Source organism: Chrysochloris asiatica, unplaced genomic scaffold (assembly GCF_000296735.1).
Source record: "Chrysochloris asiatica unplaced genomic scaffold, ChrAsi1.0 scaffold00330, whole genome shotgun sequence".
NCBI classification, from domain to species: Eukaryota; Metazoa; Chordata; class Mammalia; order Afrosoricida; family Chrysochloridae; genus Chrysochloris; species Chrysochloris asiatica.
The window spans coordinates 1,020,175-1,044,816 of NW_006408848.1; the positions used below are offsets into that span (position 1 = coordinate 1,020,175).

The 24,642-nt window shown below is 38.4% G+C and overlaps 1 protein-coding gene across 1 annotated transcript in view; it reads right to left on the reverse strand.

Annotated features, from left to right (window-relative positions):
* The window catches only part of EPB41L4A (erythrocyte membrane protein band 4.1 like 4A), a 376,777-nt gene that overhangs the window by 94,644 nt on the left and 257,491 nt on the right, over positions 1-24,642 (reverse strand). The window contains exons 10-12 of the mRNA XM_006875509.1: positions 13,060-13,151; positions 10,962-11,039; positions 4,193-4,314 (exon numbers count right to left, since the gene is read on the reverse strand). Of these exons, the coding sequence (XP_006875571.1) occupies positions 4,193-4,314; positions 10,962-11,039; positions 13,060-13,151 (292 nt within the window). The remainder of the gene's footprint in view (positions 1-4,192; positions 4,315-10,961; positions 11,040-13,059; positions 13,152-24,642) is intronic.

Consider the following 24,642-nt stretch of genomic DNA (forward strand, 5'->3'; position numbering starts at 1 on the left):
AGGGACCAGTCCCTGAAGAAGAACATGATGCTGGGTAAAGTGGAAGGTCAGCGAAAAAGAGAAAGATTCTCAATGAGATGGATTGACACAGTTGACAACAACAAGGGGTTCCAATATAGGAAAGATTGTGGAGGATGGCGCAGTACCACGCAGGGTTCTGTTTCGTTGTATGTACGGTCACTCTGAGTCAGAACCAACTCAAGTCACCAAACAACATGTGCTGTGTTTCAGATATGCCTGATGATAAAGGCTAGGATATACATACTCACGTGCCTCATCCACCACCTCATCACCTGCAGTCGAAGGAGGGTGTTCTAATGTGCCCAAAAAAACAGGCTATGCTGAGAAGGCTCTAATATTCCTGATGGAAGAGAGGAGTGGGAAGGGACAGGCTGGACTACACTGAGGCAGGAGGGATACGATAGGAAGACAGGTCAATACAGACCCCAGTGGCTTTGTGAAAATGGTATTTGGCTAGATCTTCATAAGTCATGTTGTTGTTGTTGTTGTAAAGTGCCATTGAGTTGGTTCTCACTTATCGCAAACTGGTTTAGGGTTTCTGAAAGCAGCTGGTGAGATTGAACTGCCAAAGTTATCCTACAGCACCACATGTAAGCCATACGAAAAAGAAAGAAAAATAAGAGCAGAAAACCTTGTCCCTAAAGTACTCAGCTTCTAATATTTGGGCTTCCAATGAAAGCCACCACCACTTGTCAGTCAGTTTGTTGTGTTTTGGTGTTGCTTTGATGCTGGAAGCTATGCCACAGTATTTTAAATACCAGCAGGACACACTCGAGGTGAGCAGGTTTCAGCTGAGCTTCCACACTAAGACAAACAAGGAAGAAGGAGACAGACTACTTCTAAATGGCTAGCCACTGAAAACCTTATGAAAGGAGTTGAACACCATCAGATAGCATGGGACTATTGAACATTGAAACGTTATGAACAGCACCAGAACATTGTCAGATACAGTGCCAGAAAAAGAACAATGAACTCAAGCATAACAACATTGTGAGGATGGCGCAGGACTGGGTAGTGTTTCGTTCTGTTGTGCATAAGGTCACTATGAGTCAAAACTGCTTTCATGGTACCTAACAACAACAACAAAGAGAGCCAAAACCATTTTGCAGAGGCAGATTTTTTTTTTTTTTTTAATGTTTTATTGTGAATTATGTGTTAGTTTACATGGGAAAACATTAGCTTTACATTCACCCTATCGTGTATCGTTTCACTGCCATGATTGAGGCAGAGATTTTTATAAGAGTACAGGAGGAGAAAAGAGGGAGCACCTGAGCATGTTTTATAACAGGCATGTATGATTCTGCCAGCCTCTCAAGTGAAATGAAATGTTGATTTAGAGCAGGGAATGCTTTTGATATTCTCAGCTAGTCTTAGAATAATTTTAGGAGGCAACGTGCTTTGGAAGTAGCATAAAATTGGAAAGTTTGCTTATTAATTACAGCCAGACTTCAGCTGTTTCACAAGGGATCCATGGCTGCATGTGTACAGAGAGGAGTCCTACGTGGTACAATTGGCTGCTAACTGAAGGTTGGAGCTGCAAGCTCACCCAGAGGCACCTTGGAAGGAAGGCCTAGCAATATACTTCTGAAAAATCAGCCTTTGAAAATCCTATGGAGTTTTTATTCTGACACAAATGGGTTTGCCATCAGTTGGAGTCTGTCTACTCAGTGGTAACTGACTTCACACAAAATACAAAGATAAAGCATAAGTCTAGGCACGAGAGGACTACAGTTATTCTTGATTAAGCCAACTATTTATTATGAACTCTTTATCAAATTAGGAGTCCTGGTAGGATGCTGTAGGATAAGCACTGGACAGCTAACTTCAAGGTCTGTGGTTCAAACTCACCAGCAGTTCCTTGGAAACCCCATACAGGGTAGCTATGAGTCAAACTGACTAGAGGGAACTTAACAACAACTTTACCAAATTATTTCTTTAAATCTTAGTGTCTTCATCTTCATCCAACAAATCCAACAAATGGGATTAATAATACTTATGTGGCAAGTAATCTACCACAAATTAATAAAATTTATTTTTGCTACACTGCAAAACCCTTAAGGAGCTCTGGTGTGCAGTGGGTTAAGCATTGAACTGCTAACCAAAAAGTCAGCATTTTAACTCACCAAGTTTGGGGAAAAGATTTGGCATTTTGCTTTCGTAAAGATTTACAGCCCTGAAACTATAAGGAGCAATTCTATTCTGTCCTAGAGGTGGAATTGACTCGACGGCAGTGGGAGGGAGTAGAACCCTTAGAAAAACATTCAATTTCCTCTTATGCCAGTGTGAAGAAGTGACTTATAGTCAGATTTAAATTTGATTGTAGAAACAATAAGTAAGGTGACATTCTAACATCCAGAAGCAGTGACGCAAACTTCCCTCCTAGGCTGTGCATAAGGATTAAACAAAACAGTAGATGTCAGAATGTTATATCAACTGTCAAACAATGTTCAGATGCTAATTATTATTAGTACAAATGTCATTCACATACAGCAAGGCAGAAAGACCCAGAAGACCTGGGATCTTGTCCCAGATCCACCCATCTAGCTGCTGTGACCATGTTTTCTTCATCTGTAAAAAGGACACAAACCCTGTGCCTTGTTCCACCTATCTCATAGGGTTATACTTAGGCTTAGATGAGATCATTGAAGTTAGAGAATACTGGACGGTGCTGGACAAGAGTAAACCATAAGTTAGCCACAAACAAAAGTCAGCAATAGCACTTCACAGCAAAACTCTGGGATCTTTGAGCATTAAACAGATTAAAATGAACTGATTAGGTTACTTTATCCAAGAAAGTCTCCATAAAAACAAAATTCCAAATATCCAAAATGTCCACCAATAGTGGAATGTTGTTGTTGTTGTTGTTATGTGCCGTTGAGTTGGTTCCGACCCATAGCGACCCTGTACAGGGTTTCCGAGGCTGTAAAAGAAAGCCTCCTCTTTCTCCCGTGGAGTGGCTGATAGTTAAATAGATAAAGCTAATGCTACATGGTACATTAATCATATAATGGATCACAGCAAGGAAAATGGAGCATTTTAACATACAGTACACATAACAATACTGATAGCAAGAAGCAAGACTTGAAAGAATATACACGGTGATTTCCTCATTCAAAGTCAAAACAGTCAAAATATGGTAAGCACTGCACTGGGAACCACAAAGATCCACAGTTCTAGTCCACCAAATGTTCCTTGGGAGATAGGCGAGGCTTTCTGCTCCCTTGCAGATTTAAGGCCTCAGAAACCCTATACAGGGTCCCTATGAGTTGGAACTGACTTGACAACACATAACAACAATAACAACAAAAACACTTAGGCAATAAAATTATCATTAGAATGTGGTGGTGGTGGTGGTGATGTGCTGTGGAATCGGCTCTGATTCATAGCAACCCTGAATAGGGTTTCTGAGGCTGTAAATCTTTACAGGAGCAGAAAGCCTCAACTTTCGCTTATGGAATCGCTGGTAGTTTTGAACTGCTGAACTTGAGATTAGCAGCCTGACTTTTAACCATTACACTGCCAGAGCTCCTTGTGAATGTATACGTCATGTTATTTTCTATATGTGTATTTTGCTATGTAACAAAAGAAAAGTACAATGAAAAACAAAAAAATCAAGTGGATTCGATGCATATTAAATTTTATCTCAACAGTGTATCTGTTTTCTTTTTTAGGCTTTTGGTAAGGTTTTGTTTCAATTCCAATCTCAGACATGTAAGTAAGAAATTTCTCTGTTGAGATTTTATTTAACCACTTCAAAAGGAAAGTTATATTTATAAAATAGGTTATGGTGATTTAAGTTGGCTACAATGTACTTATGGAGTCCTGGCAGCATAGTAGGATACAAGTTGGACTGCTAACTGCAAGGTTAGCAGTTCACATGTACCAGTTGCTCATAAGGAGAAAGATGAGGCTTTCTGCTTCCATAAGGATTTACAGGCTTGGGAACCCTATATAGGGTCACTATGAGACAGAACTGACTTCACACATAACCACTACCACCATGTACTTTATTAGTAATGATTGATCACTTGGTCATTTTGAGGGTTAAATTAAAAATTCTAGTATTAATAATAAAAAGACTATAGGGCTGTAGTAACCACTTGAATGTAATACTACCAGCCTAAGAGAAATGCCAAGTTCTACATGATGATTTAGGGGCACCATGACTTACCAGTTGGCTGGGTTTGTGTTATTCTCTTGGGGTAAGTCTTGCTTCGACTTCTTGTCACATTCTGATCTGGCCGGGGAAGTTGAATAGAAAGGTCTCTGCTCATTTGCAAAGCTGTCCTGCCACTTGAAAATGCAACATTTTGATTAAAAAGAGGTTTAAAAAAATCATATAGCCACAAAAGTAAACAAGGGCTTTTTCAGAATATCTGCAAAGTCTTGGGCAGGGGGATGACACACTGACACAACTGGCTATCAGGATGTTGCAGTTCTTAACTGATTCTTATTTCAGAGGTGATCAAAGAAGCAGTGCTAAATTCCAAAAGGAGAGATTTAGACAGACTCTAATAAAGAACCATGTGGCATTGTAAGATAAGCATTGGTCTGCTAACCAAAAGGTTGGAAATCCTATTCAGGGTCACTATGAGTCCTGCTGTGGTACTGTGGGTTAATGCACCTGCGCTGGACTGCAAAGTCATTTGAACCAGAAGGTCAGCAGTTCAAGCTCACCAGTCGCTCCTCAGAAACCCTACACAGGGTCGCTATGGGTCGGAACCGACAACATCACTTAACAACAACAACGAGTCGGAACTGACTTGACAGCATTTAACAACAACAGCAAGAAAGAAACGGAGAATTTGGATTAGATTTAAGTAGAATGATGAACTAGAACTAGAGGTTGCTGACAGTCTCTTCCAGCTCTACAATTTTATAATAAAGATACTATGTTGGGCCAACACAAGAGCAATCATCTACATGACTATCCCCCTATGCAGTACTTAAATGGCAAATTGTAAAGCATCCCCCACAGGATCACTCAATGTGATGTGATTTAACTCTGAGCCTTCCTATAGAACAATCAACTACTTATTAAGACCATCTCACCTGTGCTAGGTCTGTGCTCTTTAGCCCAGAGATTCAAAGCTAGCCCAGAACTCCACACAAAGTGCTTCTTTTCCAGCAATACAGAGAATTCCAGAGGGTAAGCTTTTCCCAAGTCTGGGCTACTCTCATCAAGAAACTTTCCTCATATAATTTATGATCAAGATTTCAGTGAACATTCAGCTTACTGAAATTTCAATGCACACCTGCGGAATTTGCACCAGTGACTGATCCTGGTATCACACAGAAGAATATTATTATTATTATTATTAGTTGTTGTTGTTATGTGCTGTCGAGTGGGTTCCAACTCCTAGTGACTCTGTATAGGGTTTCTGAGGAGTGGCTGGTAGGTTTGAAAGCTGATCTTGTGGTTAGCAGTCCAGTGTTTATCCTACAGCACCACACCAGGACACCACAGAAGAATATTATTTAGGTTCAGGAAAAATGCATTTCTGCATGTTTATTCTGATTCCCCACTAGCAGAGCCAACTACAAGGTGTGGGGTGGATAAAAGCCTTTAAAGGTCCCAAGTCCTGTTTAATCCCATTATTTAAAGGTGAAATATTGGCAAATTGCTTCCCAAAGGAGATTAAACAAGACTTAGAAAGTAATATTGACTTCACGCCCACAAGTCAGTTCTGACTCATAAAGACCCTATATGGGTTTCCAAGGAGTAGCTGATAGGTTTGAACCACCAACCTTGTGGTTAAGAGTCCAGTGCTGATCCCACAGTGCCACACTGGCACTTTAACAAGAGAAAGTAAGATTCAGTCCTAAGTGCTTCTGTTAGCATTTTGCATTCTCACTATCCCCCTCCAGTTCTATTACAAAGAAAGGTTGCTTGAAACACTCATTAAAATTGGCTCTAATGAGGCCAACTAGGGACACCTCTTGGTAGAAGTTACCACTGGAACTAAGATGCCAGATCCCATCCATGGTAGCTCATGCCAAGTCACGGTTTTGTCACCTCTGCTCTCTTTGTAAACTCTTTCTGCATATTCAATAGCTCACAGAAATCAAAAAGATGAGAAAGAAGAGAAACAATGACAAGTTGCCTTTCAATAGAAACTTTACTATTTTTTAAAGATAGTAATAAGATAATACAAATTTCAATATCTCTCTCCTAGAAAGCTTTAAAAAATTTACATTTAGAGAGAAAAATTCCATTATTATGTACAGTTTGCAGTCTGATGATAAGTTCACCTTATAATACACTTTCTCTGTCATAATCAGAAAGATGTTAGCACTGTGTACTTCAATGTACAGACAGGAAAAACTATTTGCCCTAAAAATATAACCCAATATGTAGATCACTTAGGCCTTTGATAGTAAGATTTTACTTTTATTATTCAATGCTTCCTCATGCTTTCTCTCTTTGGAACAAAGGAGAAATGAAAAAATCATATAACAAAATTAATTAAGATAATGGTCCAGAAGCAAAAACAGTTCTTTGACAGGCTACGTGGGCCCAGGAAGGAAGAAGTTTTCGGGCCTCTAGCTGGCCACATGGCAGAGCCTGGCAGTCGGGAAGAAGGGGCAGCTGGTACCTTTGAGGGCCCAGTTGAAAACATAGCTCTTATCTCTCGTCAGCAGTGTGACTATTAGCAGGTTGTTCTGCAAACCTTCCAGAGCCCTGTTTTCCTCATTTATATTTCTCCTTGTTCTTACTCTTTCTTAGGGTTGTAGCAGAAAGTGTGTGACAGTTATAGAGATGGACAGTTGTGATACTGTCGTTAGATGTCGTTGAGTCCGTTCCAACTCATAGAGACCCTGTAAACCCGGAAGGAAACATTGCAGGGTCCTGCTTCACCCTCACACTTAGTTTCAATGGTACTACATCCTTGCCTCCTCACACTCTGGCACTCACCCTCGTCCCAATTCTATGGTGAATGGTACTGCCAAATCCTTCAATCTCAAAGTGAGTACACAATTAACAATCAGCGGGGAGTGGGAAGAGAGCAAGAATAGAAACACCAAGCCTCTCCCGGTTTTACTGATTAAGGGTTCTTTACTTTTGAGGTGGTGGTTATGTGCCGTGGAGTCAGTTCTGACTCACAGCGACCCTGTACAGGGTTTCTGAAGCTGTAAATCTTTACAGGAGCAGAAAGCCTCATCTTTCTCCCACAGAACAGCTGGTAGTTTCAAACTGCTGACCTTGCAGTTTGTGGCCCGATTCGTAACCACTATGCTCTTCAAATTTCTCATCTATAAAATTGAGTGTACGAAAAAACCTCCTTTGGTAGGTCATTGTTGTTGTTAAGTGCTCTTAACTCATAGCAACCCCGTATAGGGTTTCAAGGAATAGCTGGTGGGTTTGAGCTGCCAACCTTGCCAGTCCAGTGCTGATCCTATAGCACTGCATGAGGAGTCCTTATATGAAGTAAACAAAGTAACACATATAAAAGCCCAAGGAGGTGCTCTCTCTTCCACACTTTTTGAAATGTGAAATCCCATGAGAAATCATATGACTTAGGTCCTACAAGGAGGGTATCTGGGTTCTCAGTGTGGCTCTCGGAGTCCTGGTGTGGCACTGCGGATTAATGCACAGGGCTGCAAGGTGGGTTTAAATCACAAGGTCAGCAGTTCAAGCTGACCAGCTGTTCCTAGGAATTGAAACCAACTTGAGGGCACTTAACAACAGGGTGACTCTTAGCCCTTGATTTCATTTCAGCAATGTGAATACTATAAAACTCATTCATGAATGAAAACTAAGAATCTCCTGAATATTTTTTGTTTTCTATACTAAAATTTTTAGAGGAGCTGATCAGCAGGTACTTTGTCCTATGGAGTGGCTGGTGAGTGCAAACTGTCAGCCTTTCAGTTAGCTGTGGAATTCAAGGACCCTTAACTACTGCATATCCAAAGATCCTTTTCTACAAATCTAACAACGGGTAAAAGTAAGGTAAAAATTTAAGAAAATCAAAGAAGGAGATAATCAACTTAATAGTAAAATATTTACTCAATCTCTAAATCAAAGTATTGGTCTTGGATAGTAAAACAAGTTTTAAAAATGAATGAAAAGATCAGATTTCAACTCAGTCTTTCTCCACAAATTTAATTTTGGATTTTACAAAAGATTAGCTATTGTATATATAAATTTTTTAAAACTCTGATTTTCTGTCTCCTTAAGTAATGACTACTATTCCAAAAGGATGCAAAAATCCTTTTGGTACTTTACAAGTCTAAAATGTACAAAAGAGGATTTCTTTCTGTTTTCCTCCATCAAGCAATATTTATAGACAAGGATACTCACACACATCATTATAAAAACAAATCCAAGTATGCACACAAATGCTGACACCAACATCCATCCACACAGCACACTCACTTTTCTACCCTGTTCTTTACTCCTCTGCTCCAAAAGCATGCAGGCTGCAGGAAGGGGCTGTCTATGTTTCCAAAGCACGGCTTTTATTTCAGAATAGCTCCAGAATGTCTCAATACAGTGTCAGGTATACGATGCATGTTAAAAACTGGTGGCTTTTTCTTTCTTGAGAATAAACACCCAGCAATTGGAGTACTGGTATGGTACTGCCAGATAAGCACTGGACTGCTAACCACAGGTTGGTGGTTCAAACCCAACAGCTGCTCCTTGAAAACCCTATATAGCCTCACTATGAGTCAGAACTGACTCCACAGTACTTAACAAGAAGTCAGACACCTACCCTTTGTCTATTTAAGGCTCTGACTGGTGGCATGAAATGTGTCTCTTCCAAGGATGGCTAACACTACTGCTTCCTACATACAGACATGTAGATTTAGGTTTCATTGAGACTTATTAAGCAGTTAACACCAGCCATGAAATTAGAACAGATTTTGCAGAGCCTCCAATTCTGCAAAGGTTACCTTTAATTACTTTCTTGGAAGAAATATTTAATATGCAAACTTCACTAACATTCTAATAATAATTCCCAGTAGCCACAACATTTGCATTTCAATAAATTTGAGAAATCAGGTATGGCTAGATTTGTAGAAGCCAACTAAAGCATATGTTAAACAGCATAATTACAATTTCAATAGTATGAACATTGAAACAGATGCCTGTTCACTAACTAAGTCCAGTGATAAGCAGATCAATTTACATATTCTCTTTATAAACTGGGAATAGTGGCTCCTCGGAAACCCTACCCTGGGTTGCTGTGAGTCAGAACCCATGCAATGGCATTTAACAACGACCTAGAGGATTACCCCAAATATTGGTTATTAGCTGCTTTTCTCAATAGAGAAGTAAATGATCTTTCCCTAAATTTCTCACAATTATATTACTATCTAGGGATAGCCTGAAGGTTAAATTGTGAGACAATGAATGCCTTCATACAAATATCAAGAATATCTATAATACAATAAAACATAAACTTTCTTTTCAAATCATCAAAAGATCAAATATCATAGTGTGTAATATGCACAGATAAATGCCCTAAACAATTAATTACCTACTCTTTTATTATCTCTGGTTTTAAATTCAAGAAAACTGGGTTGTAAAAGAAAGGAATTATAATCTGGTACATTAGTGTGCTTCCAACCCTTGACTCTGCTTTCTCTTTAAGTCTCCTAGGGAAGCATGTCATTAAATGTGATGTCTCTTATGGAACTGACAGGACAGTGTGGTCCCATCTCCTGCAGGTGGGTTTACAATGTCCTCGCTGCTTTGATAATACTGTAGCTCCCTGAAGGCAGAAGCACTTAAATCTGATCCGCCTTTGTGTCTCAGGGCACCTAATAGCTACCTTGCATCTCATAGGCTCTCTACTGAACAGAATAGATGGAAACCAAAAAAAATCAAATAAAAAGCACTTATTCCAAAATATAGAACACACTCTCATTTTTAACTCTGGTTTTGAAGACACAAACATGTGCCTAGTTATATCACAGTAAGGCTTTTTCTACAACAGGCTAACAGTCTCCTCGTGTTTCAATGCACAGTCTTTGGGCATTAATTAGACAACAGCGTAATTGCTTGCTAGCTTGGTCACCTTGAAAAGTGACTCATCCTCTGGGTCTTAGTTTGTTCATGGAGTTGGGGGATGATAATACAGAAGAACTGTGGTGATTGTTGTTGTTGTTGTTGTTAAGTGCTGTCGAGTCGGTTCCGACCCATAGCGACCCTGTACAGGGTTTCCAAGGGTGTAAATCTTTACAGGAGTAGAAAGCCTCATCTTTCTCCCGCAGAGCAGCTGGTAGTTTCGAACCGCTAACCTTAAGGTTCGTATCCCGATTCGTAACCACTACGCTACCAGAGCTTAGATGAAACAAACAATGGAAAGTACTAAGCAGGGCAAGGGCAACGAACCTCAAGGTCAGCAGTTCGAGACTACCAGCTGTTCGGTGGGAGAAAGATGAGGCTTTCTGCTCCTATAAAGTCTTACAGCCTTGGAAACCCTATACAGGGTTGCTATGAGTCAGAACCAACTCCATGGCACTTAACAACAACAAGTGGGGCCCATGGCATTTAGTAATTGCTCAAAAAAATTAGACATAATTGCTACCATTACTAGGTGTAGCCTTAATGTTGCAGGAGGCCGATTTAACTCACACCCTAAAGAATACTTTGAGTTACTATAGGGGATCCATCAAATCCTAGGAACACAATCAATCAGGGACTGTTCAGAACATCCACCTTGTTTCATATACACAAAAAATAATTGGAAATAAGTGATAACTTTACCAAAATTCATAAACTCTATTATATTCTAAAATCCCTAACCTTAAAATAGTAAATACAGACATTATAAATAATTTTATCTGGAAAATCTTTTTTGTCAAGAATATTTCAAGAAACTTTTACACCAAGGCACTGTGGAAAATAAGGGAAAAAATATGAAGTACATATTTACTCATTCATACATACATATATGCATTCATACATTAAGGATAAAAAAAACCATATTTACCTGTACCGGTGCTTATAACTCATGGATCCAAATTTGCTGAGTTTTCTTGACAATGAATTTGATTCATTTTCTGGCATTCTAATTAATTTTGAGAAAGAAGGGCAAAAATACAAATACTTATGACACGCTTCTCATAAGAGGAACTATAATATGCCAATACTATTAACAGAGTTAGTGAAAATATTTTATTTATTCTACTTATTGGCAGGAAATAAGACCTGTTATTTTAAGCTACTACTTAAAACATAAACATACCTGGAACTTTATAAAGGCATTACCATTAAAATACTCATACTGTTTGTTAGAGTATTATATACATCACTGCCTTTGGACGTTTTAGTTATTCTCTGGCTCAATTTTCAGCCAAATAATAGATAGGTTTTTAAAGGGAACAATAACACTAATGAAGTATGCATGTCTTAGAATAATCAATCATTTGAGATCAAAAGGGCAGCATGTTCTCAAGGACAGAAGGGTTAGGAAAAAAGGAGGAACAGGAACAGGAAACACAGGGAGGAGGAGGATTAATTTATATCAACATTGAGGGGATTGTAAGCAATGAGATGAAACAAAAATATATGAGTTGTTGAATGTAAAACTGATGATCTGCTTTGTAAACCCTCACCCAATTCACATGACAAAGTTAAAACCATTTGTACCAAGAGGGACTCCATAACTGTTTCATGTAAATCAAATGGGAGTAAGGGGGAGAATTTTATTTAGTGTTTAATCAAAATAGATTTGTATTATCTGATAAAATCAGTTTTATCTTTGTAACATAAGAATGTGAGTCAAACAAACAGAAAATGTCCCTGTGATCTAATGGTCAATTCCCTAGCTTCATAGAGACATTTTCCTTATTTATCTCTGGGGTCACCGCACACTCTCCTAGTCACTCCTGGAATTCTGCAGGCTCTTCCTGTTCTCTAACTATTGCTGTGTTAAGTGCTGTCAAGTTGGTTCTGACTCACAGCCACCCACCCTGTATAGGGTTACTGAGTAATGGCTGGTGAGCTTGGAATGCCGACCTTGCAGTTCAAACCGACCTTTCAGTTGCATTAACCCAGAGTGCCACACCAGGACTCCTCTCTAAATATTGGGAGGATCCTAAATCTCAGTCCACTAGCTTTCTGGTTTTCCCTCTGTTGACTTTTTCTATAGATCATATCATTCAGCCCCTTTTCCTTTAACACCTACCAAATTTACATCACCAGTCTGGGCCTTTCCAGTAAACTTCAACTTTATACACACAATTGCCAACTATACACCTTCACTTAGATGGCTAATTGTTGTTGTTAGGTGCCTTCTAATCAGTTCTGACTCATAGCGACACTGTATAGGGTTTCCAAGAAATGGCTGGTGGGTTTGAACCACTGACCTTGTGGTTAGCAGACCAGCGCTTGTCCTATAATGCCACACCACGATTCATAGGTGGTTAATTATTGGTTAATTGTTGTTGTTGCTGAGTGCCATCAAGTCGGTCCGACTCATAGGAACCCTGTATAGGGTTTCTGAGAAGTGGCTGGTGAGTTTGAACCACCAACCTTGAGTCTCAAACCAACCCTGTGGTCCAGTGCTTATCCTACAGTTCCACACCAGGACTCCACTAGGTAGTTAATAGTAATTTAGACATTTCCCATTAGGTATGTCCAAAGCTATATTGAATTGCAAGTTCAGCGGTTCAAGCTCACCAGCTTCTCCTCGGAAACCCTATACAGGGTTGCTATGAGTCGGAATCGACTCAATAGTACTTAACAACAAAGCTATATTCCCTTATTTAACTGAAAATAAAAACTATCCTTGACTTGCCCTTTTTAAGAATATAAACAACTAAGATATCTATGCATATATACAAGGGGGAGCTTTAAATAAAGGTCATGGAAAAATGTAATGAAAAGATAATGCAATTTTTCCACAAACATTTTGAAGCTCCCTCACATGCTTGTATTAATACAATCCAAAAAAACTAGGTGACTAAAAAAATTAATAAAGGGAAACATTTATATGTTTCTATGTACAGACAACAGAATTCTGGCTATAAAAACAAAAGCAATTATAATTTGGTAGGACAATGAAAAACACTTTCACATTGGCGTACCTAAAAAATGTATGATGCTCTACACTACATTTCCAGAGATGTTTGCAAGCAGTTTTACTTCGAGCTTCAAAAAAGAATGAGGTTTCATTGCACTGAAAGAGAGAAAGAGAGAAAGAATATTAATTACTCACCATATTATTATAGCCCTCCTTTGGGTACCAAATAGTCAAAGAAGTAGGTAGAATATTGTTAACATATAAAATAATACTTTACATGGAATAATTTCTCTTGTTTCCTATGTTTAGAAGATTGTGTCAAAACTACCCTTCGATTAAAACAAATTACAAAATAGAAGTTCCAAATTAATCTCAATTTCACCACCTTTATGTATCACTCCTCAGGGCTATAGATGATCGAGGTGATGCCAATGAAGTTACAGCAAAATCTTCCGTCATAAAAGGCCACTGATACATGAAAAATACTGACTGTGAGGAAATCGACTCCTGATAAAATGGAGATGCTGATAAATCCCATTCTTAACTGTATTACTTACAGGGATACAAAGGCTACACTTCATACTTAAAACGCCTCAGGAGAAGCACTGGGAAGAGCATTCAACATAACACTGTAATCTGGGCAAGTTAAATAATGCCTCTGATTCTGAGTGTATCCATTCTGAATCAAATTATCAGATGGATTAAACTCAAATCATATGATCGCTATAATGTGCTGACTTTAAAATCTATTATATAATAGACACACAACAAATTTTAACTCTGATTTTATTTCAATAATTCCTGACTTCTCTGTATGTAACACATAACAAACAAAAGTAATATTAAAGGTAATTCTAATATTGCAAGAGAAGATACTAGTTTTTCATGGGACTGAATAGGAAACCAGGTACAACACATTATGAATACTGAAACACTAAATCACTAGCTTTGTGAAGTTATAGCATTGCTAATATAGTTTCAAATTTAAAAACCTAACTCAAGTTTCAAATGCAGAAAAGCCTCTGGGGTGAGGTTTCTGTAGGCTCTTAAACACAAAATTGTCAATGTAGAGGAGTCATTCAAATGATTTTTTTTCCCCTCACAGTTTAACAAGGACAGAGCATTTATATGTATGAAATTTCTCCCAAGTCCATCTGGCATGGCACTACATATTTTAGCAACTTATTGTAAAATAAAAGCTAATGATGAAAATACAGCCAGCGCGTGTGTGTTACATTAAATCTGTGCCCCCCCCCCCCAAAAAAAAAAACACCTTGTGAGGTGGAGGTAGAAATTAAGGATGATTTCTAGGTTCTGGTTTGGATACTGTTAACTACAGAAATAGAGTAAATGGAAATTTTGAGGGATTTGGATTTTGAAGGAATGCAGGATACGTTCAAGTTGAAAAATTTTTATGTTGAGGTGCCTATAGAATGGGTGTACTTTTGGGTGGTGCAAACAGTTAACACGCTAGGCTGTTAACCAAAACCTTGGGAGGTTCAAGTCTACCTAGAAATGTCTCAGAAAAAAAGCCTGCTGATTTATTTCAGGTAAATTTAATCGTTAAAAACAATGACACACAATTCTACTAAGACACCCACGGCATCCCATGAATCAATGCTGACTCCACAGAAACTGGTGAACTGGTATGGAATAGGGAGTGAAGCACACCTAGTGGGTCAGTAAACATGCTGGTCCAGAGCTCAGGAGAGAGGTCACAGCTGCTGACACAGATAGATGATTTCACCACAGAGTGGCTCATGGAGAGAGTACAGAGCAGATAAAGGTGGCAGCACAGGAAAGATGCTCATGAAGGAGTAGGCAGACAGGATAAAAAAAGAAGCAAGAGACAATGGTGTGGAATGGGCTGGAAAGAGAACTGAAAGTCTCAAGTGACCCACAAAGGTTAAATAACCTTCACAAAGAGGTCACAGCATTTCACAGCAAGAAATCTTTGGTGACTTCACTGAAAGGAGTAGGGATTTCAAAATTAATTAGAGATGGAGTAGAAAAGTCAATGAATTCAGAAAGCATTTCTTTCACATGCAAAAGAAACTGAAAGGGAAGATCATAGGAAATCAAAGAATATCTTAGGTTACAGAGTATCAGGAGAGAGGAATGCTTAGAGGGGATTTTTTTTGTTTTGTTTTTCTCTGAAAGATACACATTAGGCAAAAGTTACCAAAGTGACAAGGGAATCTTGTTTCTCTCACCACACCCCTCCCCAGAGGCAACATTATTATGAATGTCTTATATAAAAACTGGATTTTCCTAACATATACTGTACAAGTCATTTACTTAAAAAATGATTTTGCTTCGATGGCATTCTATGAGGATACATTATTAAGATAAAGTGAATACCAAGGCAGGTTCATGAGCTGACTTTGACTCTTTGTGACCCCACATGTGTTAAAGCAGAAACTGAGATCCATAATGTTTTTAACGACTGGTTTTTTAAAAGTAGATCTCCATGTCTTTCTTCTGAGTGGATTCAAACCTCCAATCCTTTGGTTGGTAGCTACTATCTGTACCACCAAGGGACTCACTCTCCCCCACAACTACCTTCCTTGGTATATGGGACCCTGATGATCTTCAAATGCCTTTTAGCAATAAAAACATTATGTGAATCGGGACATACTAGACATTACCACCTATAAGAAATGGTGACACATACTTCTACATTTTAGCAAAAAAGTTAAAAAATAAGGTATAATTTAAACTATCTAAACAAAATTTTCAAAACTTACTTAACTGCATATAATTCAGGTTTTCAAAAGTAAACAAAAGCATGCTTAATCTTAAAAAAAATTAAGTAAAATTTTAAAATTCTTTTCTAAACCTCACTCTTGTTTGACTGGTTTTCACTTTATTCTTAGGTCTGGTTAAGTAGAGGAAAACGTTTTTTTAATATATTTTTTAAATTACCATCACCTAATGAAAAGATAAAAGGTACTGGATTTTCTTCATGTTTCCTGGGATATACATGTATTAAAGAATGAAAGAGCCTCCCACAGGTCTTCTAATTACTTCTGCCGTGTACAAATGACAAGTATGAACTCATTCTCCATTTACAGAGATTTTGAAAACCAGCTGCCTATTTATTAATCCCATTGTTGGCAGAATGATCCAAACACTAAAAGAAAGGGTAAAACAACTAAAAAGGGAGCCAGGCATTCTGAATAAATTCTGTGTTCTTTTGCCATTTGCAGTAACTGCTGGCGGGAATGTAACTGATGTGACATTTTAAAAGTCTCTTTCTTTCTCTTACTCTCATGCCTACTAATAAAGCTTTCCCAAACAGACACAGCCAATTAGCACATTTCCACTCATTCATGAAAAGAAGAGCAGTTGCTTAATTTAAGTAGTTTATTCCAACCTACAGTTAAAAAACCGTATGCAAGCATCCTAAGTTTGCTTTTTGCAACATTATTCAAACATTTTTTATAATTTTGGCCATTTCATGTCATAGGAAGAGCGACTGCTTGAAACTATTTTTTGTTTTATAAACAGCTCAAGCTTAAATTGCTTTTAACTCATATACTTTATTTAGGGGATTATTAAGTTTAGATAAAATTCTCAATCATACCAGTTCTAAGAATTGAGGGCCTAATAGGTGGGCTAACACGCCAGACTGCAAAGCTGTTTGAACTGCAAGGTTGGTGATTCAAGCTCACCAGCTGCTCCTCGGAAATCCTATACATGGTTACTATGGGTCGGAACCTACTCAACGGCACATAAGAACAGCAACAACATGTACTATGATGAAGTCCTGGTGTGGCGCTATGGGTTAACAAACTGGGCTACAAAGTCAGTTTGAACTAGAAGGTTGGCAATTCAAGCTCACCAGCTGCTCATTGGAACCCTATATAGGGTCACTATGAGTTGACCCAACTCAAAATCACTTAATAACAACAGCAACAACAAACATACTATGATACCTGTAGGGTAAGCACTTGACCGCAAGGTTGGTGATTCAAACTCACCAGCCATTCTTCAGTAACCCTATACAGGGTTGCTATGAGTCAGAACCATCTTGACAGCACTTACCACCAACAACTATGATATCTAGGCAATCAATAGTACAGTACTAGAAATCTCACATTTCATATGGAAGACTTGAATTCAGTTCCCACTCTGGAACTTCCAGACTAAGACAGACTAGAAAGAAAACCCTGGCAATCTACTTATGAAAAATCAGTCACTGAAAATCCAATGGATCACAATGGTCCAATTCAGAACAGGTCATGGTAGAAGGCGCAGGACTTGGCAATGTTTCCTTCCATTAATAATAAATAAAATCAACTTGTACTCTTTTACAATGTGGTATTGATATCATTTTCTTACTTGAAGGTTTTATTGTGGTTTAGATGAAAGTTCACTCAGCAAATTAGATTCCTATTCATTAATTTATACCCAAATTGTTTCTTGCTATTGGTTATAGTTTGTAAAATGTGTCAATACTCTTACAATGTCCACCCTGCCTACTCTGATTCCATCTATCCAGTTTCCCTACCCTTCCTCGCCTTTTCATCTTTATTTTTGGGATAATGTTGACCATTTAGTCTAGTACAGTTGAATGTTTAAAGGAGTACATTTCTCATGGGTGTCACTGTTTTTATATATCAGGATTGGAGGAAGACTCATTAACAACCTGTGATATGCAGATGACACAACCTTGCTTACTGAAAGTGAAGAAGACTTAAAATATTTACTGATGAAGATCAAATAGCATAGCCTTCAGTATGGATTACATCTCAATGTAAAGAAAACAAAAATCCTCACCACTGGACCAATAAACAACATTCTTATCATAGAGAAAAAGACTGAAGTCGTCAAGGTCTTCCTTTTTCTTGGAACAACTATCAACACTCATTGAAGCAGAAGTCAACAAATCAAACAACAAATTGCATTAGGCAAATATGCTGCACAAGACCTTTTGAAAATGTTGAAGAGCAAAGATGTCAGCTTGAGGACTAAGGTGTGCCTGACCCAAGTCATGGTATTTTCAATAAGCTCATATGCATGCAAAAGCTGGACAGTGAGTAAGGAAGACCGTAGAAGAACTGATGCCTATGAGTTATGGTGTTGGAGGAGAATACTGAAAGTGCCATGGGCTGCCAAAAGAAGAAACAGATCTGTGTTAGAAGAAGTGTAGCCAGAGTGCTCCTTGGAGGCCAGGATGGCCAAACTTCATCTTTCATTCTTCAGACATATTGTCAGGAGGGACCAGTTGCTGGAGAAGGATATCATGTTTGGTAAGGTGGAGGGTCAGAGAAAAAGAGGAAGACCTCCAGTGAGATGGATTGGCCAAGTGGCAGCATCAGCGGGCTCTGCTGTGCATAAGGTCTCTATGAGTCAATACTGACTCCATGGTACCTAACAACAATAACAATATATGTTAATCTATCATTTTCCTGAAAGGTGATCTCCAGCAATGGCTTCAGTTCTAGGTTAAAAGGCAAAGTTTTCGGGGTTCTAGTAAGTCTGAAAATTGACCTTTGTTCTACAGTTTTCTTCCATTCTAATTGACCTTTCTGTTGTGTCCCTAGTCAGAATGGTTGGTAATGGTAGTTGGACACCATGTAAATGCTGTGGACTAATCTGTTTCTTAAGTCTTTGGTTTCCTTCACTCACTTTTGCTCTACATGGGAAGAGACCAATAGTTACATCATAGAAAGCCTTTTGTAAGCTTTTAAGACCCCAAACACTATTCACCAAACTAGAATGTAGAACATTATCTTTACTAAGTTATGCCAATTGACGTACTTGTCCCACAAGGCAAACCCAGTAAATGAATACACGAGGTCTTATTCACTGTTGCTGCTGTATAAAATTACTATAAATGTAGTGTCTTAAAACAATATAAATTTATTATCTTACAATACTCGTAGTCCTTTCCTGTGCAAACATTCAGTTGGTGTAATGTGACGCTTTCTGCTTCCGTGAAGATTTAAAGTCTCAGAAGCCCCACACAGGGTCACTATGAGTCAGAACTAACTCCATGGCACTTAACAATAACAACAAGATGGCAAAACAATTACAATACAGAAACCAGTATTGAGTACCTATTCCATATCTGAATTTAGGCTAGGTGCTTTCAGTCTTACAACAATCCTCTAAAAAAGATAATATTATCTTCATTTGCTACGTAAGGGGATTTAGGATAAATGTTACTTAGTCCATTGCCCAAAGTTAGATACTTTTAAGTGAGAGGCCTGGATTTAAATCAGGTTATTTGACCATTACTGAACCTGAGTAATGTAAGCACTGGGCTTCAAGGTCGGTTTGAACCACAAGGTTGGTGGTTCAATCTCGCCAGCCACTGCTTGGAAACCCTATATAGGGGTCGCTATGGTTCAGAATCGACTCAACAGCACTAATATCAACAACTGTAGGATAAACAGTGCTGCAAACCATATCTGTGGTTCAAAGCCACTAGCTATTCCTTGAAACTCCTATACTGGGTCACTATGAGTAAGAAACAACATGGCATCACTTAACAACAACAATAAATAGAACTATACATGTACTTAGGGAGAAAAATGAGGTGTTCTGCTCCCATAAAAATTTACAGCCTTGGAAACCCTGTACAGGGTCGCTATGAGTCAGAATCAACTCCACGGCACACAGCCAGCCACCATATATGTACTTACCTATTGATAGATCAACCCCTCTCCTAGGAATTCACCATTAAAAATTCTGCCCAATAATACAGACATATATATGCATGAAGAACTGTTTGCATATATATGTATAATTGTATAATATTAGACACCTCCTAAATATCCCAGTCTGAGACTGCTTGAATAAACTATGATATGTACTTTCAATAGAGTCCTATATATCTGTACCAAAGAATGAGAAAATTGAGAATGACTCATATAAAGTGGCTTCTAAAGTTCAAACCACCAGCTGATTCTTGAGAGCCCTATACAGTGTTGCTATGAGTTGGAACCGACTTGATGACACTTAACAAGAACACAAAAAATGCAAAAGCATTTATGGTGTGCTATCTTTTAAATGTGTTTAATCTTTACAAAAGAGAAACACAAGGAAGAAAACCTTTTGCTTTTAAGCGCTGTTGAATCAGTTCCAACTTATAGAGACCCTGTATAGGGTTTCTGAGGAGAGGCTGGTGAGCTTGAACCACCGACCTTGTGGTTCAGACTGACCTTGCAGTCCAACACATTAACCCATACCTGGACAAGAAAACATCAAATTTGCCTATCTATAAGAAATGGTGAGGTAACAGGACTAACGGAATAAGAGTTACTAACATTTCTCTGAGTGTCCCTTTTCACCTAGTTTTGGAATGTTAATATTCTACGTATGAAAAGAAGTTTGTGGGAAAACTTTGTGCTCACGATAGAGTCCTTGCTCATCTTCTTACCAAAACCCAAATCCACTGCAAGTGAGTAGAATTCGACACATAATGATCTTGTACAGAATTTGGTTACGAATCGGGCTGTGAACCTTAAGGTCAGCGGTTCGAAACTACCAGCCGCTCCGCGGGAGCAAGATGAGGCTTTCTACTCCCGTAAAGATTTACACCCTCGGAAACCCTGTACAGGGTCGCTGTGGGTCAGAACTGACTCGACGGCACTTAACAATAACAACAACAACATACATTTTTATAGAAGTAGAAGGCCTCATCTTTCTCCTGCCAAGTGGCTGGTAGGTTTGAACTGCCAACATTGTGATTTGCAGTCCTGTATTTATCTTATCTCCTTATCCAACTTCAATTCCAGGGGAAATCATTGCAACCACTTCCCAGTCTCATGAGATTTCCCTTCCCTTTTCTCATTTTGTATTTAAACTCTTAACAAAACCACAACCTTGGTTAAATTCAGCTCTCTACTTTGTGCCTACATCCGTGTGCTGTATGTGACTGGAAAAAGTATTTACTGACTTAGTAAAAACAGTCAAAACGTCTTTAAATTTTGACTATAAATTTAAGTCTAATGAAACAAACATACTGATAAGTGCAAACAGGGTGATATAACTGAAAACTCAACATTTTGCAACCAACATAGTAAAAGGTTAGATAAAAAATGAATCCTCACTGAATATTAACTCTATAGAGTATTTGCATTGATTTAAATTGTTTTTCCACAGAGTACTTAGCTCCACCACTTGTCTGTCAGTTTGTGATACTGTAGTGACATGTGTTGCTGTGATTCTGGAAACTATGCCATAGGTATCTTTAATACCAGCAGGGTCACCCATGATGGACAGGTTTCAACTGAGCATCCAGATGACAACAAACTAGGAAAGAAATACGAAATATTGCCAAATATTTAGTCACTGAAAACTTTACAAATAGCAGGTGTGGCGCTGTGGGCTAATGCGTCAGACTGCAAAGTCGTTTGAACTGCAAGGCCAGTGGTTCAAGCTCACCAGCTGCTCCTTGGAAACCCTATACAGGATCGCCATGGGTCGAACTCGACTCGACAGTAATTAACAACAACAACAACTGTTATTTTCAGAATTTTTCAATATTGAAACATGATGAAGAGCATAAGAATACTGTCAGATACAGTGCCAGAAATGAGTCCCTCAGGTTGGAAGGCATGCAAAATAAAACTGCCTCATCTAAGTAGAGTTGACCGTGATGACGTGAACGGAGTAAAGCCTTCAGGACCTTCATGTGCTGATGGGGCACAACTTAAAATGGAGAGAAACAACTGTAAACATCCATTAATAATCAGAACAAAGAATGTATGAAATATGAATGTAAGAAAATTGGAAATTGTAAACAATGAAATGGAACACATAAACCATCAGTATTCTAGGCATTAGTGAGCTGAGATGCACTGGTATTGGCCATTTAGAATCTGACAATTGACAATCATATGGTTTACCATGCCAAGAATGACAAATTGAAGAAGAATGGTGTCACATTCATCATCAAAAGGAACATATCAAGATCTGTTTGAAGTACAACGCTGTCTGTGATAGGATAATACATAAACCGACACGGAAGACTAGCCAATACCACTATTACTCAAATTTACACACAAACCACTAAAGCCAGTGATGATGAAACCGAATTTTACCAACTTCTTCAGTCTGAAATTGATCAAACATACAATCAAGATGTGTTGATAATTACTGGTGATTGGAATGCAAAAGTTGGAAACAAAGAAGAAAGATCAATATTTGGAAAATACAGCCTTGGTGACAGAAACAATTCTGGAGATTGCATGATTGAATTTTGAAAGACCAAAAACTTTTTCATTGCAAATAACTCTTTTGAACAACATAAAGGACTACTATACAGATAGAACTCACCATTTGGAATATACAGAAATCAAGTTGACTATATCTGTGGAAAGAGATATAGCTTCATATCATCAGCCAAAACAAGGCCAGGGGCAGAATGTGGAACAGACCATCAATTGCTCATATGAAAATTCAGGATGAAGCTGAAGAAAGGTAAAACAAGTCCACAAGAGGTAAAATATGGCTTTGAATATATCCCAACTGCAGATTGATGCATTAGACACTAAAGAACGAAGACCAGAACAGATGTGGTATGACATTAAGAACATCATACAGGAAGAAAACAAAAGGTCATTAAGAAGACAACAAAGACGGAAAAGATAAAAACGGATGCTAGAAGAGACTCTGAAACTTGTTTTTCATCACACAGATGCTAAAGCATATGGAAGAAATGAAGGTAAAAGAGCTGAATAGAAAATTTCAAAGGTCAGCTCAAGAAGACAAAGTTGGATATTATAAAGAAACATGCAAAGATACGGAGTTAGAAAACCAAAAGAGAAGATCATTTTCAGCTTTTCTCAAGCTGAAGAAAATGAAGAAAAAAATCAAGCCTCATTTTGCAGTATTGAAAGATTCTTTGAGTCCTGGTGCAGCACTGTGGGCTAATGCAACAATCCGCAAAGTCATGTGAACTGCAAGGTTGGTGGTTCAAGCTCACTAGCTGCTCCCTGGAAACCCAATACAGGGTAGCTTTGGGTCTGAACCAACTCAACAGTGCATAATAACAAAAACAACAACATGGGCAAAATATTGACAGATGCAGAAAGCCTCAAAAGAAAATGGAAGAAATACACAGAGTCACTATACTAAAAAAAGGCCACTGTTCAACCATTTCAAGAGGTAGCATATGATCAAGATCCATTGATACTGAAGGAAGAAGTCCAAAGTACATCGAAGGCACTGGCAAAGAACAAGGCATTGGGAATTGATGGAATACAAATTGAAATCTTTCAACAAACTATGCAGCACTGGAAGCACTTACTCATCTATGCCAAGGAATTTGGAGGACCTAGCCAACTGACTGGAAGAGTTGTACCCATTCCAAAAAGAGTGACCCAATAGAATGTCGAAATCATCAGACAATACCATTAATATCGTACGTGAGTAAAATTTGCTAGGGCTAATTCAAAACGGCTACAACCATACATTGACAGAGAGCTTCCAGAGTTTCAAGCTGGATTCAGAAGAGCACGTGGAATGAGAGCTATCATTGCTTTCTCAAATGGATCTTGGCTAAAAGCAAAGAATACCAGAAAGATGTTTACCTGTGCCTTTTTAATTTTTTTCCTGTGCCATGTTGACTATGCAGAGAATTTTGATTGTGGGGATCAGGACAATCTATGTGCAACATTGTTGTTGTTGTTGTTAAGTGCCATCGAGTCGGTTCCAACCCATAGCGACCCTGTACAGGGTTTCCAAGGGTGTAAATCTTTACGGGAGTAGAAAGCCTCATCTTTCTCCCGCGGAGCGGCTGGTAGTTTCGAACCACTGACCTTAAGGTTCGCAGCCCAATTCGTAACCACTACGCTACCAGAGCTCCTTTAGTGTAGAATAATTATTCCGGAACACTTGAGAGTACTCATGAGGAACCTGTACACAGACCATGAGGCAGTTAGTTTCAATACAAAAAGGGAACACCCGATGGTTTAAAATTAGGAAATTTGTGAACCAGGGTTGTATTATTTTACCGTATTTATTCAATCTGTATGCTGAGCAAATAATACGAGAAGCTGAATTATATGAAGAAAAACAGGCATCAGGATTGAAGGAAGACTCATTAGCAACCTGCAGTATGCATATGATACAACTCTGCTTGCTGAAAGCAAAGAGGATTTAAAACACTTACTGATGAAGATCAAAGACCACAGCCTTCTGTATGGGTTGCAACTCAATGTAAAGAAAACAAAAATCCTCACCACTGGACTAATAAATAACATCTATATAAATAGAGAAAAGATTGAAGTTGCCAATGATGTCATTTTGCCCTGGTCAACTTCCAACACTCATAGAGTCAAAAACTCAAACAACGTATTGCATCAGGCAAATCTGTTGCACAAGACCTCTTTAAAGTATTCAAAAGCAAAGATGTCAGTTTGAGGATTAAAGTGTGCCTTTTATAACAAAGATGTCATTTTGAGGATTAAAGTGACCCAAGCCATGGTATTTTCAATAACCTCATATGTATGTGAAAGTTGGACAGTGAATAAGAAAGATCACAAAAGAAGTCATGCATTTGAGTTATGGTGTTGGAGGAAAATATTAAAAGTACCATGGACTGTCAAAAGAACAAACCAATCTGTTGGAAGAAGTACAATCAGAATGTTCCTTAGAAACCAGAATGGCCAGACTTTGTCTCTCATACTTC